The sequence below is a fragment of the Plutella xylostella genome, chromosome 18 (assembly GCF_932276165.1).
Source record: "Plutella xylostella chromosome 18, ilPluXylo3.1, whole genome shotgun sequence".
NCBI classification, from domain to species: domain Eukaryota; kingdom Metazoa; phylum Arthropoda; class Insecta; order Lepidoptera; family Plutellidae; genus Plutella; species Plutella xylostella.
This window is the reverse complement of record NC_063998.1, coordinates 1851210-1869405: the sequence shown is the minus strand read 5'-3', so window position 1 is coordinate 1869405 and position 18196 is coordinate 1851210. Positions and strand designations below refer to the sequence as shown.

Sequence of the window (18196 nt, the reverse complement as noted above, 5' to 3'; positions counted from 1 at the left end):
GCATACTTACGACATGTCTGACGACTCAAAATTACGCAACGGGTAAAGATTAAAGATTATGTTTTGAATCTGCTTCAAAAAAGAAGTCCCAGTTTTGTCTTTAACTGGTTTAAAAAAACAGTTTTTTTTTTGTATTTCCACTTATATCTGTTGCAAAAGTTGCGTTGTTGCACCTACATAAATAGTTTATGTATTTACCCATCGAGCAAGTCCTGTAGCTTGGCGGGGTCGTGGCTGCCGTTCACGATGAAGCGCTCGTTCTTGAAGTCAAACTGCGTCTGCGCGCCCAGCTCGCACCCGAAGTACTTCGTCGGGTCTGTGAGAAAATGGACTTTGTTTAGTGGGGGCATAAAAGTTTAAATCAGCTACTCAAGTGTGAGTTTCGATATCTTACGTAAGATTGCGTATTCTGAAATACACACTAGCACTTCTAACGGCCATTTTGATGAAACAAGTAACACGTTACTTATGTTTTTTGTTTAGATACACAAGTAATATCCATAGATATTCGATGGCTTTAAGACAGGTCATGCTACAAGGCTTTCGGCACTTGTAACCTAACCAAATTTCCATTTAGACTCCGGTTACTGATTAAAGTCTGGGATACGGGCCTCTTTACGCAACCAAGTTTGTTGCATTGCATGATTTTCTTATCGGAAGGATACGCGCTTATCCAGCTTATACATCAACCCTTAATCGGCGATCGCTACACAATTTATTTGCATTCATTTTCGACATCTATGGGTTCAACTTCATCTCAGCGGGCAGATACTCACAAGTAGCGGGGCGTCCCAGCGCTTTAGCCACCTCGAGCATGTTGACAATGACGGTCTTGATGCCGTTGCCCTTGCCCTCCACCTTGGCGCAGATGCGGGGCATCTTGTAGCGGTAGAACGCGTCGGCCACGTTGCGGTTCACGTTCACGGACCCCATTGTGGTGGTGTGTGGGAGGACGGGCTTACAAGGGAGTGGGGGGAGCGGTGGTTGGCTCACTGGATCTGGAATTGGAGAGTTTTGAATTAGAGATAATGGGTGTGATATTGGAATTGAAAGAAATATGGACGAAATAAGGATTAAACTACATAATTTTCAGTATTTTTTTTCAGTGGACTCCTGTCTACTGGACCGACATTAGGATTAAACTACATAATTTTCAGTATTTTTTTTCAGTGGACTCCTGTCTACTGGACCGACATTAGAATGGTAAGGGGTATTACCCCCTGGGTAATGACTTGATGAGGAAGGACAAATTGCTATTCTAGCCGCCATTTTTCATATTCATTATATCTGACTCCAGTCGAATTTCATCTTGCAAATATTGTTTGTATCAAATTGGTGACCCCAACAAGATCTAGAAGTATTGTTAGAAGCCTATATCGAGCTATAAACGATAACGGGCCAATGACGATGATGATACATAGGCAATGTTACCTGTACAGTAGTGATGTGGCGAGGGGGCGCGGGGCGCGGCATGGGCTCGGCGCCCGGCGGCCGACCAGTCACGTGGGCCTCAGCGGCAGCAGCTTGCGGTGCCTATTGCTGCAATATTTTGATGTTCTGCAAACAACCACATAGTCAGCTTTAGTACTAGTTAAACAGTGTTATAGTTATCAGACTAGACTGGTACTGGTAGCCCAGTAGTTCATGTATGTTGGCGAATGATGGACCGTGCTGATAACCTTAAAGGCGCAGCCGGTAGTGGTGAATGAACTAGCATCGAGAACAGAGTATTGTGAATTTTGGCGTGCCTTGAGCAAGGAATATATCCGGCAGTAGACGATTGCTAGCTAAACATTTATTCACGTCGTATTATTCATCTTCGTTCATCACTCTTGGTAGGACATACAGTCATACAGCCCGCTAGACCGTCGCCACATAACGTCTAGCTAGATGAACTGTTGTGTCTGCAACATGCCGCGCAACACTGACCTGCGGTGGGAGCGGCGCGCGTGTCGCGTGCTGGTGCCCGTCATGCACTCCCGACAGGTTTGCCGGCACACCTCTCCGCACTGTACTGATGTCTCTGTAACAATGGATGTTACACGTTAGAAAAAATAGTTAGTTTTTCTCTCTAAGTCTAGGTATGGTTATAGGAAAGAGGTAACTTTGAATTTTCTCCAGATAGTACATGTGGTGGTAATAAGGTGGTCCGATAACTATTAATATACTTAACGTATAGGTAGTGACGATTACTTGCTGATAAATAATAAAATTATGTTCAATATTGTTTTGACTAATTCAACTAGCCAACGTATCTCTCATTTACTATTGAAATGGCTACGCTATTGTAGTACTACTTATGATTCAGAAGGACATCACATTTGTCTTTTGGTCAAGGTGACAAGATAAGGGGATTCGTTCACCCACACCGCACACATTATCTTAAAAAGTAAATAATACAGCAGCAGAGTTAAAGCGTCTTTAATTAGGTCTAGAAAACAAGATAGCTTTGATTACATTACCAACTGCAAGAACAATAATATAATTTACAAAAGAAAGCATAATGATAATGTGTTATTTATGAAGCAAGTAGTAGTTTAAACATACCATATTCAACCAATAAATTGCGCTACACTGCATTTTTATCGTCTCATGTGCTACTGGCATTTATTGATAAGAAAATAGTGTGTACTGTGCGTATTTCAACCACTGTTATTACATTCAAGTACGTAGGTAGGAATGATCAACTACAAAGAAAGACGAATGTAATTTTATAACATACCACCGCGCCGATACATAGATCATGAAAATCTACAATGCGTCAATTTCTGTTATAGTTTTATTCATTCTTTCTTACATTAAGCAATTTAACAATCCCCATACCATGGTATTGCTACAAATAACAGAAGAAACAAACTTCAACCTACAGTTTATCTAAACAAAAACTCGCATGCCCACAAACAAAGTACCAAGAAAGACTTCAGCCAACAGAGGCTAGTTCTTCTGTTGGACGCAGAGACCGGACCGGAGCCCCAATTACCCGCACCCCGCAATGCGGCGCCACCCACTTGAAGGTAAGGAAGCTGTCTGTTTGCCGTAATTGGACTTTTGTACTGTGGCGGAAAATTTCAGCTTCAGAGAGCCTTCTTTTTGTTTAAATTTTACAAGAAATAACGAATGACTTGTGTAATCCCAAGACAGGGTAGATAATAAGAAAGATCCTCTGAATACATTTGATACGTTTCTCATTGATCTCTTGCATGATACTACCTACTATCTATAATGTTACCAGTGAAGACATGAGACTATAAACGACACGATTAAAACGTAATACGAGCTTTCATCTAGCGTGTACCAACTACAAATAGTAATTATCTTGCTAGCTCACAATCGTAATGTTTATCATGTACATTTATGCTGCTTCCCATACTCGCATATCTCTGTATACTATGAAGACATGTATTCAGCGTTATCAGTGTGGATCGAAACATGACCTAGCAATAACAGGCGAGCTAAAAATATGCTGTATGAGCGATACGACATACAGTAGGTACAATGTGGCAGTTGCAGTCAAATTTCACCCTTGCCACTGACGAGTTACGAAAGAGACTATCAATATGCAGCAATGTTTACCTAGCTAGGCCCCACTATACTTGATAAACGGTTTTGATACTGACCTACGCAGTTAGAAATTGTAATAATTCCTATACGTCTGCCGTACCCATACTCGCAGGAATGTTTGGCTCAATAACGCATAATTCAATCACTTATATGCCAGTACTCGATTATCGCGAGTAACTCGATACAGAATCGATTCATTGTCATCGGTATCGAGTAGCACATCCGTCGCTAAACAATGCGAGAGACACGGCGCTTCCGCTTATAGCCGCAATGTTGTAGTAATAGTGGCGGCCGTTGTTATTGTTTCATATCAACACTTCTCATCGGTACGGTGATACTCAGGTGATACGAATATGACATAATGTCCGCTATTACCAATGTTACATTGTATCTAAATATCAATATCATTATTATAATGATGACAATCAAAATGAAATTATAGAACGTATTACTTTTAAACAGGTAAACTTATTTCGATGAAATTTAGCTAAGATCGCTTTCATACAGAACGTATTCGAAACGGTTCTTCAGCTACGTACACTTATTACATTTTTGTTTTACAGTGTGGAGGTTAAAAACATGGCATAGCTTTAAAAACACAGCAGGATAAAACTTTTTCTATCCTCATCTCAGCGCAATAAGCTTAAACACAGTTGGCATTTAATTATCTACGTCTGTTGCTTATTTCCAAGTCCCCGAGTTTTCAAGTTAAACGAGATTACTATCTTCATTCTCTGCAGTACGGAAAGTCTGTAATAGACTTATGTAAAGTTTTGCGTTAGGGCTGGGAGAGTGAGACCCCTCTACAGATTTGTATATAGAATTACATGGAAATATGTAAAGTAAAACTCGAGATTTCACGTATGCCAATTCACGTAACATGTGTTTTGTAAGGTGGAATTGGTATTCCTCGCTTGCCCCTCTTTATTCCGGGTGTTTGTCGCATTGCAGTGTATTCTGTATGTCAGTCTAGAAAAGGAATTATAAGCTTTTTTATTTCTTTTTTCAGAGTTTCGAGCAATTATTTCAAGAAACCAATTATATCAGTTTTCCAAAGAAATATATTTATTTTATAAATGAGAAAGTGTGTTTGTTTGTCCTTTATCATAGGAGCAACGGTGTGTGGTACGAATGGAATGACAATTCCCTTCGCTTCACCTTCAAAGGTTTACTCGTAACCTTTAAGTTGAAGCGTAAATAGTTGGCAAAAGACAGTTAAAGACTATTAAAGATATCAAGATATTTAGGGTTTATGTTCTTACAGAGAATGTTTCACAAGGCAATCTTAACGCAGGAAGTCTAATGCTTCGCTTTGCTCTTTCCCAGGAAAGAGATGCTTTTCTTGACAGATGTAGTTATCCATTGAGATCGATAGATGATGATTAAGATTCTCATCATCCTTTTATTATGGAAAGGGCTATGTTAGGCGTGTCCCTGCGAGATAGGATTCGTAATGAAGAAATCCGCAGGAGAACTAAAGTTACCGACATAGCCAAAAGGATTAGCACGCTGAAATGGCAATGGGCTGGCCACGTAGCCCGCAGAGCCGACGACCGCTGGAGTAGAAAGGTTCTGGAGTGGAGACCCCGTGTCGGCAAACGGCGTGTCGGTCGCCCCCCAACCCGTTGGTCTGATGATCTGCGGAAGGTAGCGGGAAGCCGCTGGATGCAGATGGCGGGTGACCGTTTGGGGTGGCGATCGTTAGGAGAGGTCTATGTCCAACAGTGGACTACGGAAGGCTGAGAGAGAGAGAGAGACATCCTTTTATTCAGATATTTTGCTAACCTAAAATAGCATACCGGCCACAATCATTTCCTGCATTTTGTCATGCGGTTTTGTGGCGGACTCCTAGCCACTAGTTCAGACGAAGATCAACAGATGGCGCTCGGAACGCAATACAGAGAAGATGTATGGGAACTACGCAAATTACTATGAAAATCCTACATCGCGCATTCGAAGTTTCTCACCTACTCTGCAATATATAGAAAATCCCCAACGCTATCCGTTGGGCAGCTGCCCGCCAGGCCACACCACCCGGCCTGGTCGGAGGATCCTCCCTTTGCATGGGGATGCTCCAACACCTCCAGCATCTCCATAGTGGTGACCCCGTGAAGAACATCAGCGCAGCCTTCTGAAGACCCGCAGAGCAGCCTCCACGCCATCTTCCATCGACTTTCTCTCCTCACCTCAACAGCCGTGCAGCAGAACTCTCAGCAAGCAGCCCCTGGAGCCAACCAGCCAGCATCCGGTCTCAAAGGGCAACATGACCACCAGCATGCAGCGAACGCGCAGGCCTGGTCACACCCTCGACCCACACCAGCAACTTGGCACAGCACCACTGCACTTCGGCCGGTCATCAAGCAGAGCCATCCTCTCCTGGTCGACGCAGCACTCTGCCACCATGCTCCACTGCAGGCTCATCCCGACTCACCGTGGACATCGCCACTGCAGCATCACCCCGACTCACTGGGGACTCCTCACCGCACTCACAGTCCCGACTCACTGCGGACTACGCGGCACTGGCTGGCAATCAAGACTCTCGGCTGCACTGAAGACTATCGCCCTCCGGTCTCGGTGGGGGAGTGATGTGGCGGACTCCTAGCCACTAGTTCAGACGAAGATCAACAGATGGCGCTCGGAACGCAATACAGAGAAGATGTATGGGAACTACGCAAATTACTATGAAAATCCTACATCGCGCATTCGAAGTTTCTCACCTACTCTGCAATATATAGAAAATCCCCAACGCTATCCGTTGGGCAGCTGCCCGCCAGGCCACACCACCCGGCCTGGTCGGAGGATCCTCCCTTTGCATGGGGATGCTCCAACACCTCCAGCATCTCCATAGTTTCATATAAATCGTACAATGGCCGCTATAAATCGGATTGAATCATTTGGTTAACATTGATTGGCCGTAATTTTACACATGGCGTCACAGGTTTAATGTGATGTTACTATTCTTTAGTAGTCACCGAAAAACATCATTTATAAAGAGACAACAATAATGGATGGTCCATGTACTGAAGTGTATTGTAGCTGTTGCATATAAGCACTGCAGCGGAGTCAGAGTAGATCTGGACCACCCCTCACGCCCTCGTGCATGTGGGTTTCTTCTTCTTATAGTGCCTCTCCATCATTGAAGGTTGGCAGTCAGCTCTTTGCAGCGCTCTCTATTCCTGGCTGTTTTAAATAATTCTTCCACGGTTTTTACACCGGTCCACTCTTTGATGTTGCACAGCCACGTCAATTTTCTCCTTCCAGGCCTTCTCTTTCCTTCCACTTTGCCCATTATTATGGTATGTAGCAGCTGGTATCGTTTATTACGCAAAACGTGTCCTAAGTAGGCTACTTTGCGCTGCTTAATGGTACGCACGAGTTCCACTTGCTTATGCATTATGTGGGTTTGGATGGCAGTGAACGTATCAGCGGTTGGCCCTTCCTTAGGACCTACGCTGAACAGAAAATGACTGCACATGTTTCTGCTACTCGCCAATTCAAACCGTTTTCCGAGCGTGGAGACCATGCATGGAAGAAGCTTGTGTCCAACACTGCTCTGGTGCGGGTTGATAATAAGTTCAGTCTCAATGCTCGATATAATCTTATCTCAAAACCAAGCAGAGGCAGACTTAATCACGGCGGCTAACCAAGCGTGTCTGTTTGCACAGATGTATTTTTTTATTCACAAACCGCGATTCGTTTACACGAGCGCGACGGTGAAATCGTAAAATTTGCCGAGATAAGGGTCTTTTCCACTAGGGAAGTATAGCACTACGCTGCTATAGATGCGATTAATATCCACCAATCATACTCATTGGAATACATACAATAGCACTGGTGGGAACGATAATTAGGTGGACTGGTGAACGAGATTTCATGTACCTCATCGCAGCATACCTGCATAGCACATCTTTGGTGGAAAGCCCCCCTAAAGCATCCCTAAAGTTAGTACCTACGCACAATATACATAGCTTTTATGTATTTCTCAAGGAGACTCGGTGTGTCGCAGCCTGTATGTAATGCGATAGCGCGCATGATTGATCGCGCAGTATCGGGCAGAGTGGCGTATGGTTGCACTTAGCTATAATATTGGAGGTTTCAAAGAAATACCGTACTTACTACAGAGTGGTTTTCTTATTGGTTGAATCTTCTCTCAATCAATATTATTTTAAATTAGTATTTCAAATTTCAATACGCAAGAAATCAAATAAAACTATGTAATTAGTGTATAAATGGGCTATCCTAGATATACAATCTTCTTTATGACCAAATTTCAAAATTATACCATGCAAAATAACATACATACATACAAGGTATATTATAGTATTTACTCTATTTACTGCCACCATTGTTTTTATACAGAGCCATCTCATTCATAGCCTCGTCTCACTTCCTATCTGTATATTCCCGACGTGTCGTTTGTTCAGATACACATTTATTTTCCGGTCGACCGACATCTGCTACGACTACGAAGGTAAATGAATGATTCTTGTTCGTTCGTTTATTTTATAGCCAGATACTGAGGACTCCTGGTCATAATAATGAAAACAAATCCCTCAGGAACTGTGTATAAGAATAACATTATGTTATATTATGTATTTTATGGATAGTATAACTATGGGTTTCTACAAAGAAAGCCGTATAAGTTTTGCAATTTATCTCGGTGGGATGAAACGTGATCACTGATCACTCTCCTATTGTAGTTATGAATTTATTGCATGTCTTCATTTACAGTTACATAATATTACGTATTAAATTTAATGTAATATCACTTTTAAGATTTTTTAGAGTTACTTAAGCCTGCCGAAGAAAAACAGAAGATAAAAGTTTATATTGTATAAAACCTTTCCCGTCATAAAATAACCGACCGTTACGTGATTGAAGCTTCTAAAGATTGGACCCCTATCAAGAAACGGGACGACATTTTCACCAAATAAAGGTTTGACCCTAAGGCCTGAACCCTATTTAACGGTTCGATAGCAAAAAGGTTTATACAATATTTATAACCTTTTCGACGACGAGGTCAAGTAAAATGATATGCTGCTGTATTACTTTACATTTTCTTCTTGATTGCAAATTTGCAACTTGTAAATACGACGTAATTCATATTCTAACAAAACTCAATCGAAAGGACAACAGTTTCATTACACCCATCATTTCCCAAAAAGACAACTTTCCATTTGACCTCTTTCCTAAAATGTAAATTGCCCATTTAGTAATTATGTAAGTATAGTAAATTACGAAGGCATGGCACAGGACCGGTCAGAGTGGAAATCTACACTTCCAGCCCTATGTCCCTGATTAGAGATCCCAGGACCTGATGATGATGATGATGATAGTAAATTACAATGTACTTAGTATTTAACTTTCTCAAACAGCTTATTGCAGGGCCGGCAATGTACAAAACAGAGTCAAAAGTCACCGTCTACTGTAACAGGCAAAGTTGACAAGGTCGCGCGTTCTGAATGTGGAATTAGATCTATTACGAAGACGGCACGGCACCAGCTAATGACAATAATGAGTCATATCGACCGCGCTATGGGCTATGACAATGAGTGAATACTTGAGAATCGTTGCACTAGAATATTATGGACAAACGGGGATAAGTAATTGCAAGATTGTATTGTTAGACATGCATTATGCAGTGGAAACATAACATTTTTGGCTTTGTATCGCCAATCAGAGCACACAGTTACTTGCTTTCAAACCTATCACTCCACTCTAAGTACTGTACCTACAAGTAATACATTAGTAATTTTCCACCAAGTGACGATTAAATATTCAGCTGCATACGTAAAGGTGAACGAAATGCCAAGGTTTAAACCAATAATGAAATTAAACTTTACGCTCATTCTCTCTCTAAGTAAACCAAAAAGGATCGTGTATTTCCATAAAATACCTTTTCAGACGGCAGTACCTAAGCAAGTATTATGTAATCAGTAACAGTGAAGTTGAGTGGACGTAGAACATGCACGATAAGGTGGCAGCAATAAAACTAAACCAGGCAGCAGCTGCTTGTTTGAGTTGTGACGTCATTTACAACACGCTCTTTCGCACGTCACATTGACGAAATGGACGTCACATTTTTTAGGCTGCAGTCACGGGATGCGAAATATGTAGTTTCTATTCTATTCTGAGGGGGGTGAAGCTCCTGTACGTGGCTCTCACGAGTGGAACCTTTGTACATATCGCCCTAATTTCAGATCAGCCCGCCTAGCTCCCATAAATTGTATATTAGTAAATTAAAGCAGCAATCCTAGATGTTGCAAAAAATTTAGTTTATAAATCGCAGAATTTTTTGATTGTTTTAACATCCATCCTACCGACGAACATCTGTATTCCACCTACATTAAATTCAGTAATTCATAATGTAAATGCTGATGAATGAAAATTATAATATTCATTGGATTTATTTGAGAAACATCAGATCGCTCGATGTGGCAGATCGTATTCAGATTGGATCTGGTTTGCTCAGTTGGCGACATTGACATTTTATTATGTTATTATTATAAGTAATTTTATTTTTATTGTACTAAAAAGATTGTAAATAAAAGAGAAAGTCAATTGTGATAATTACAAATTTCGTCAAACATAAAAAAAAACATGCTAAATACTGCATGCTAAGGACTGCGTCCTCTTAGCCTCTAAAGTAGTATATAGGATTCATAAACCTACAAGCAAGGTAGTAGGCAAACTTCTAAAATTGCCAGCGGTACCCAACATTGGACCCAACAATAGGCATTAGCGGTTCCACACAAAGGACCTCCGCAGTCGGGCCGGAGCCTGCGGCCAGGACTTGCCCGCGCATGCGCCCTGGCCCGATCGATCGCGCACCCCACAGAGCCTACTAGAAGGGGGGCGGAAAAAGTTTACCACCCCCCACAGTGACTTGCAAATGAGCCGAGAAGCACTCGATGTATCGTTAGTGTTCTAATGATTCGATCCAGGTCAACGGGTTAAAGAGTAAACTGATTATTCAATATTTTGAATGAGATTTCGCAATTAGTTTGTCCGCAGAGCTTTGCTATTGAAATATCAATAAGGCTTCAGATTACGCTCCGTCCTTGAGGGTAATCTGATGAAGATATAAAACGATGTTCAGGTCACTGAACTGAAAGCAGTAGGGCTGATATTATGGCGCACATAATGATGTTAAAGGAGGATGATGTCCATGCGTAAAATACAGGGTGGCCCAAAGAGTGACGTCCAAAGGAAAATGTTTGATTCCTTAGGTCAAGGGGTAGCCAAATCACCCCCATGTATGTTCAGCAATTTTTAGTAGTTTAGGAGTTATGATTTTTTTTCCTAATTTTCTACGAAAATCGACCTCAGTGGATTAATTATGTTTTATTATTTTTTGGATAACTTTTTTAAAGCATTTTTTATTTTTGTGTCATCCTCTTAAGTTGTTCTTTTAACCATAGAAGTTTCAGCTTCCTAGCTGTAATGTAAGTTAGTTATTTTTTTATCGAAAGTTCGAATTATATCATCGAGCTAGACTGCTCTGAATTTTCTACTTGAAATTAAAAATTGAAAAAGATATTCTCATGGTCCCTTATTAATTTTAAAAACTCCGCAAGGTTCCAAAATTAGATTAAAATAAAAATAAACTATTGCTTAATAGGGTATTATTTGCAGAAAAAAGCCTTCAAAGGTACCTGGGTGGAAATTACCTAATTAGTAAATTGTTTCAGAAAGTTGAAATATTCCTGTTATGTCATTACTAAGGACTTATTAAGTTAGGAAATGTATCAAATTAAAGGGAAAATTAAATTATTTACTTTTTTTAAAAATTTACGTTACATTTTTGAATGTAAATTCTTAGAAAAATGTTTTAGTCTGATTAGTAAGATTTATGAGATAATTTTTTTATTAATAATAAGTAAATAAACTCTAATTATTATTTTACACATTTATTCACAATAAATTTTCAAAATGGCGACCTCCCATAGCAATACACAACCTACATCTACGCAAGAAATTTTCTTTAAGTCAAAAAGTGACAAATGTAAAAAATATTACATTTGTCAAAAGGTTAAACATGTAAAAAAGTACCTTTTCTCAAAAATGTGACATCTGTCAAAAAGTTACATCTGAATGAAACAGAGAAGCGTATAGGCGACTTAAAGAAAATTTCTTGCGTAGATGTAGGTTATGTATTGCTATGGGAGGTCGCCATTTTGAAAATTTATTGTGAGTAAATGTGTAAAATAATTATTAGAGTTTATTTACTTATTATTAATAATAAAATTATCTCATAAATCTTACTACTCAGACTAAAACATTTTTCTAAGAATTTACATTCAAAAATGTAACTTAAATTTAAAAAATAGTAAATAATTTAATTTTCCCTTTAATTTGATACATTTTCTAACTTAATTAGTCCTTAGTAATGACATAACAGGAATATTTCAACTTTCTGAAACAATTTACTAATTAGGTCATTTCCACCCAGGTACCTTTGAAGGCTTTTTTCTGCAAATAATACCCTATTAGGCAATAGTTTATTTTTATTTTTATGTAATTTTGGAACCTTGCGGAGTTTTTAAAATTAATAAGGCACCATGAGAATATCTTTTTCAATTTTTAATTTCAAGTAGAAAATTCAGAGCAGTCTAGCTCGATGATATAATTCGAACTTTCGATAAAAAAATAACTATTTTACATTACAGCTAGGAAGCTGAAACTTTTATGGTTAAAAGAACAACTTAAGAGGATGACACAAAAATAAAAAATGCTTTAAAAAAGTTATCCAAAAAATAATAAAACATAATTAATCCACTGAGGTCGATTTTCGTAGAAAATTAGGAAAAAAATGATAACTCCTAAACTACTAAAAATTGCTGAACATACATGGGGGTGATTTGGCTACCCCTTGACCTAAGGAATCAAACATTTTCCTTTGGACGTCACTCTTTGGGCCACCCTGTATAATGAACATGTAAAGTTCGCTAGGTACTAAGGGTTGGATGTAGAAAGCTTTGTATTGTATCGGACTGTTAATATCCTGATTTTGAAGATAATAATTTTATTTCATATAGGTACATATTTGGGGTTTATTATTCAAAATATCTTGTATTTTTGTCGGTAAACGTGCTCAGTGTATAGTTAATCGGGACTGCTGTAAATATTTCCAATACGTCAGCAGCTTAAGCAAGCATTGCATACATGATACGTTACTTACTTCGATAAGATAACGTAACAATTTGATGGCCTGGCAACATCAATCACTACGAAACTTACAAAAGGCTTTTTGTGAATTACGAAGGCACTTTCATATCAATATCAATGTTATGTTATGTGGTTTCCATAAGTATGTTTTTGCTACATATTCTACTGTACTAAATAATCAGGACCAATAAGATGGAAGCAAAGGAGAATAACCATTTTCCTATGGCGCCATGACCCGCCAGAGCAGCCATTGATGAAACATAGAGCAAAAAAATTGCTGCAATTCCATAAACCCAAGGAAATAAAATTAAGTGACTCTGCGAACTTGCACATACAATGTACAGACAGAATGGTCCGTCTGTGTGTCTGTAGTACGGAGCGGAGACCTAGATATGGGGCTATCGGGCGGGCCAGACGAAACGAAAGGGGGGTCAATGACATCGGACGTGACATAACGCTAGGGGGTCACTCGCACTTACGAAAATTTTAGTTTCCGAGCGCTGCCTGCTACGAGAACACCGACTCTATGTCCTTGCATTAAATGTGGCATTGCATTACAGCTATAGTATTGTCGTTTCTTGCAAAGGTAGAGTAACCATCATGAGAGTTTGGTTGCGAAAACTGATCAAAGTGATGTTGAGGATGGTAGGGGGCTATGATTGTGATACTCATAGTAAACGACAGGTACTTTAGGGTTTTTGTAATGGATTTTACTGGGCTGGTAATAAATACCAAAGGGCGGATAAGCGTTGCGGTTGGCGAGTTCTAAAGTGGAAATGGTGATGGATAAGGTTAATAAATGCCGTATAATGTACCTACTATCGCTTAATTTCATTAACAGAGATGAGAAGTTATAACGTTGGTAAGTAAAGGATCTACCCATAAATTACGGAAGAAGAAAGATAGGTAAGGTAGTAAAAAACTTAAAAGACTCACATACACAAATAAGTGAACTCGTTACTGTTACTACACTAGTGAAAGCTAGAAAGTCATAGATAGGTACATTTTTCGCAACATGCGGGGTCAATGCCTTACCCTCATAATGGCTGAATGTCGCAACAACATAACGAAATAAGGTTTGCGAAATTATTAGTAAAAAAACAAAACTGGACAAGAAGATCTGTACAGTAGGGAACTAGGTGAGTATAATTCGATATTGCATTGCTTACTTCGTCTACGCAAAAGTTCATGTTCAAGTTGACTGTGGTGCACGAATGGAGTCTTCCTGAGTGACGCAGGTATCAGCTGTACTTTTAATACGCCCGGGCAGAGCCACGCCATGAGTAGACAGCAACTGATGCTGGTCTGATGCTAATCATTCCACCAAGGTGACAAGCCCTGGACTAGCTGTAGTAATTGTCACCGACACGCTAACAAGAAGTTGTTTGTCTGTCTGTATTGTAGCTCGGAAGGGGTGGCCCGATCACAACGCCATTTCTGAACCGATTAAATGACTTCGGTTCTACGTTACGCACGATTAATACAGATCAAAGCTGTCTGAATGTTAAGTGAGTAGTGAGTAGTCATCGTGGTGTATCACGGATCTCTAGTCTAAAGGTGCCTCACTTGGTAGCTCACGATTTGAGGTTACAGGAGACCAATTTCTTTGCACATATCGTCGAGAGACAATATTATTGCTGCCTAACATATGAATCCCATACTCATACAACAGAGGAACCAGTATAGTGACGTTGCGACACATCGTCAGCTCGTCGCTTCCGCCACCACCCGCTTTTTTCTATAGTGTAGAAGTGACAGAGTGCAGGAATAGCCCCGCACAGACAAGACAAAAGCCACTTAGCTGCAACTTCCCCGTCGAGTCCACGGCTCCTACTGGACCGTTGCCAGCGCATTGCGGCTAGAGCCGCCTTGTTCAACTTACTTTGTAGCTGGGAATAGATGCTTTAGATGCCATTTTAAGTATACGTCCACGGAAACAATATAAGCCAAATAAATTTAATTCAGTATCTAGGAAAATCAAACGAAGGAAGATAGCATTATGCTTTGAAGATATAAATGACTTCCTTGATGTAAGCAGAGATTGTGTTCCTAACTGAAATTAAAGCTCTTCTAATGAAGAAGTAAATTATTGGTGAAAAAATACATAATATCATGAAAGTGATATTATGAGATATTGAAAAGTATCTGTGTTTATGTTGCACCAGTTGTTTATAACATCTAAGTAAATTATGGTAATACACTGATAAGCGATGAGCTTATGCCTACCTATTCCTACATTAACATTGTAATAGATAACTAAGGTAGGTAATTTCTGGGTAATTTTAATGTTAATTTGAAATTATGTAGTATTAAATATGACAAGTTTGACGATGACTATCGGGAAACATTAATATGGCGTGTTTCACAAGTTCGATGAGATTTGATAGAACCTACGATATTTTATTACGACACTTTCCAGAGGGACTTGAAACGGGCACTTGCACTAGACCTACAGTTTTCAAAGACATAGTCGGTCGCGCTTTCTCAATAACAAGGATATCCATATCTTCAATAGAATTAATACAATACATTTGATTTGCTGTACAGTGGATATTGATCGGGACGCCATAATTGGAAAAGGGTCTTTGAAGTGTGCACTTGACAGTTAGGTATACTTTATACTTAGTTATATTATGTACAGTAGGTGTACTACAATGTAGGAAGTACACTGTAGGTAACTGACCTAGTTTGGTAAAGCTTCAGTACTTTGATGGTTATTAGGTAATGTAATCATTATTAATTCATGGTTTCAATGATTATGATACTTAAAAAATATCTTTCATTATTGCATACAAAACAGTATGATTTATTAAAAGTGCATTCGCATAAATAGGTAGAGAGCAATAAGAAAATGTATGTATGAAAGCAACACATTCTAAGATAAGTTGTGGAAATTGGTTAGTTGTGAAGGCAACTACAACAACAAAAGGAAGATGCATCAGCCCTCTGAATAATAACAAATATAGTTTTTATTATATGTTTTAGCAAATGAGCGGAATAATAATAAGCAATTATTAAGTTAAAACATACCTATTCATAGGACTAATGCTCTTTCCTCCCATCAATGTGAAACAAGAAGCCAGGCTTAGGAAAACAGTTCATCTGCATTATTCAATAGAAATAGAACAGTAGGGCGAGCACAGGATTCGATACTAATTTTCGATACTACACAAACATATGGAAAAATAACAGTGACGTTCATTCACCTATCGAATATGGTATCGAAAGCGTATAGATTCGAAATTCATTCACCTATCGACTATGGTATCGAAAGCGTATAGATTCGAAATTCATTCACCTATCGACTATGGTATCGAAAGCGTATAGATTCGAAAGTCTTTGCCCATATAAATTTGACATTTTAGCGATTACGAACCCAATTTGACGCATAGATTCGAACGAAATTTTATCGCTAGCGTTTTTGTTTGAATCTATACGTCAAATTGGTTTCACAATCACAAACGTCCATATTTGTTCATAATACGATATAAAATTAAAACAACTTTTAAAAATAATTGATAGAATTATTTTAATTTCACTTTGTTTATTTATTTAATTAAATAATATTAAATAATAGCACTTATTTCAACAATATTTTCATAATAAAAACAAAAAAAATGCGAAATTTAGGATATAATAAGGTTAAGACAGCAGTTTCTAAACGAACCTTCGAATCTCCTAGCCAACGCTAGCATTCAATGCTATCGATTTCGACTGTAGATTCGAATTAGGTATCGCATAGATTCAACGATACGCAACGTTAACGGAGGATCGAAACTTGTGCTCGGGCAACAGTAATGTACCACAATTTCACTATGACTTTTAAAATGCTCAGTTTTTCTGATGTGGGCGCTGGCTAACATGAAAATCCTAGGGTCCATGGGTATTAACCTAACCCAGACAATGTGAGCCACGAGTTGGCTTGTAAAAGTACTTTTGTTTGCCCCTGAGTTCATTGCAACTAATACTTTTTGAGACCTTCTACCCACAGGTACCGGTACCAATGGCTAAAATACTTAGTGCTTTTGCATGTTATATTAGCAATACCTTTTTAAAATTGCAAGTGCTGCATTAGTTAGAGATTATTTCTAATCATAAAATAATTAGTTGGGCTACACTTATTGAGGTTATGCACAGCCTTAAAATGGATAGGAAATTCTACTTATTGCGTCCAGTAATACCCTGTGACAAAATCAAATCGGGACATATTTGTTGGACAGGGATTGTAAGGTATAAGTAATTAAGTTAATTTATAGATAATAATTCTTGTTTGCACTGTTGAAAGAGCTCATCAACCATAATGAGTGGTTAGAATATAACAATTGTACAAATAAAGCCTAATTAGTAATTAATGTTCCATTAACATGTATCACCCACAATGGTTTTACCAAATAACTCATAGTTAAAAGTCCCACAGAATCTATTTAAAATTACCTGTGTTATCTGTAAAATTTAATAAACCCATGAGTGTAAATACATTTAAGTAGTGGATTGGGTTAGTTGCACAGCCTAGGGGCAAGTTTTTCTAAGCTTTAATCTATTTCACCTGTCTGTATGTATAAGTATGGCTTATGAACAGTCATTGTAAATTCCAATAGCTTATCTTATGAGCCACATAGACTACACACGATGTAACAAGACTTGGTCAGTTGGTCACGGATAGGTAATGTTATAATAGCATAATAAAATGTTAAAAGCTACTCACCAGAATTTCTTGCTAAAGTCATATAAAATGGTAACGCCCCTGTGGACGGGAGATTACCAACGCGATGAAAAGCTGAACCGAACTCTCACTGGGGGCTCCGCAGGACCTCCACGCTAGCCGGCCGCTGCGACCTGCGCCAATATCACCAACACTTCAGCACAAATCCGCAAATAACACACATAACCTAAACTCAAAAACAAAATCGTACTACACCACTACTTCAACTAACCATCCATCCGTACTTAACGCACCAGCTGGCAGAAAAACGTGGTGATAATTCCAATACGGATCTAGAATACCTATCAGACGTACGTATATCTATGTGGATAGGTGTAGCCAAGTAAATATCAACGAAACGTCGTCTACGTACCTTCCACTGTAGTAGTAAAAAGAACCGCGTGTAACTCCTCCGGGACACGGAGAAGGATAGTCTTTAACCACTTTCACAATCAATAGGAAATTAACGTAAAATAAAATGATAAATTGATCAAACACGAGCACGTTGACTTGGTAAAAATGATGACAGAAAATAAATGAAAATGGACACTTTCTTATGTTTCTGGTACTAACTTCACACCGGATGTAAACATTTTTCATCGATATAATTTTTCGTAAAATATATTATTGAGCTTAACGCATTGTTTTAAACTAAAATAATTATCAGATAAATATTTCATGTCTTAATTTTAAGCCACAAATCTCTGAGGAACAATACTTTTAAAGATTTTTAATACCGAATCACGAATGAACAATCGAAATCAG

The 18196-nt window shown here is 38.8% G+C and overlaps 1 protein-coding gene across 2 annotated transcripts in view; it reads right to left on the bottom strand.

Moving 5' to 3' along the window:
- LOC105392312 (eukaryotic translation initiation factor 5) overlaps positions 1–18196 on the bottom strand; it is a 25715-nt gene extending 7519 nt beyond the window's left edge. Inside the window, exons 1-6 of one of the 2 annotated variants that reach the window (XM_048627353.1) lie at positions 17805–18196; positions 17435–17565; positions 1930–2023; positions 1432–1557; positions 777–998; positions 199–316 (exon numbers count right to left, since the gene is read on the bottom strand). In XM_048627353.1, the coding sequence (XP_048483310.1) occupies positions 199–316; positions 777–933 (275 nt within the window). In that variant the 5' untranslated portion in view covers positions 934–998; positions 1432–1557; positions 1930–2023; positions 17435–17565; positions 17805–18196. Of the gene's footprint in view, positions 1–198; positions 317–776; positions 999–1431; positions 1558–1929; positions 2024–17434; positions 17566–17663 lie in introns of both variants that reach the window. The other variant, XM_048627354.1, reaches the window with a different exon arrangement.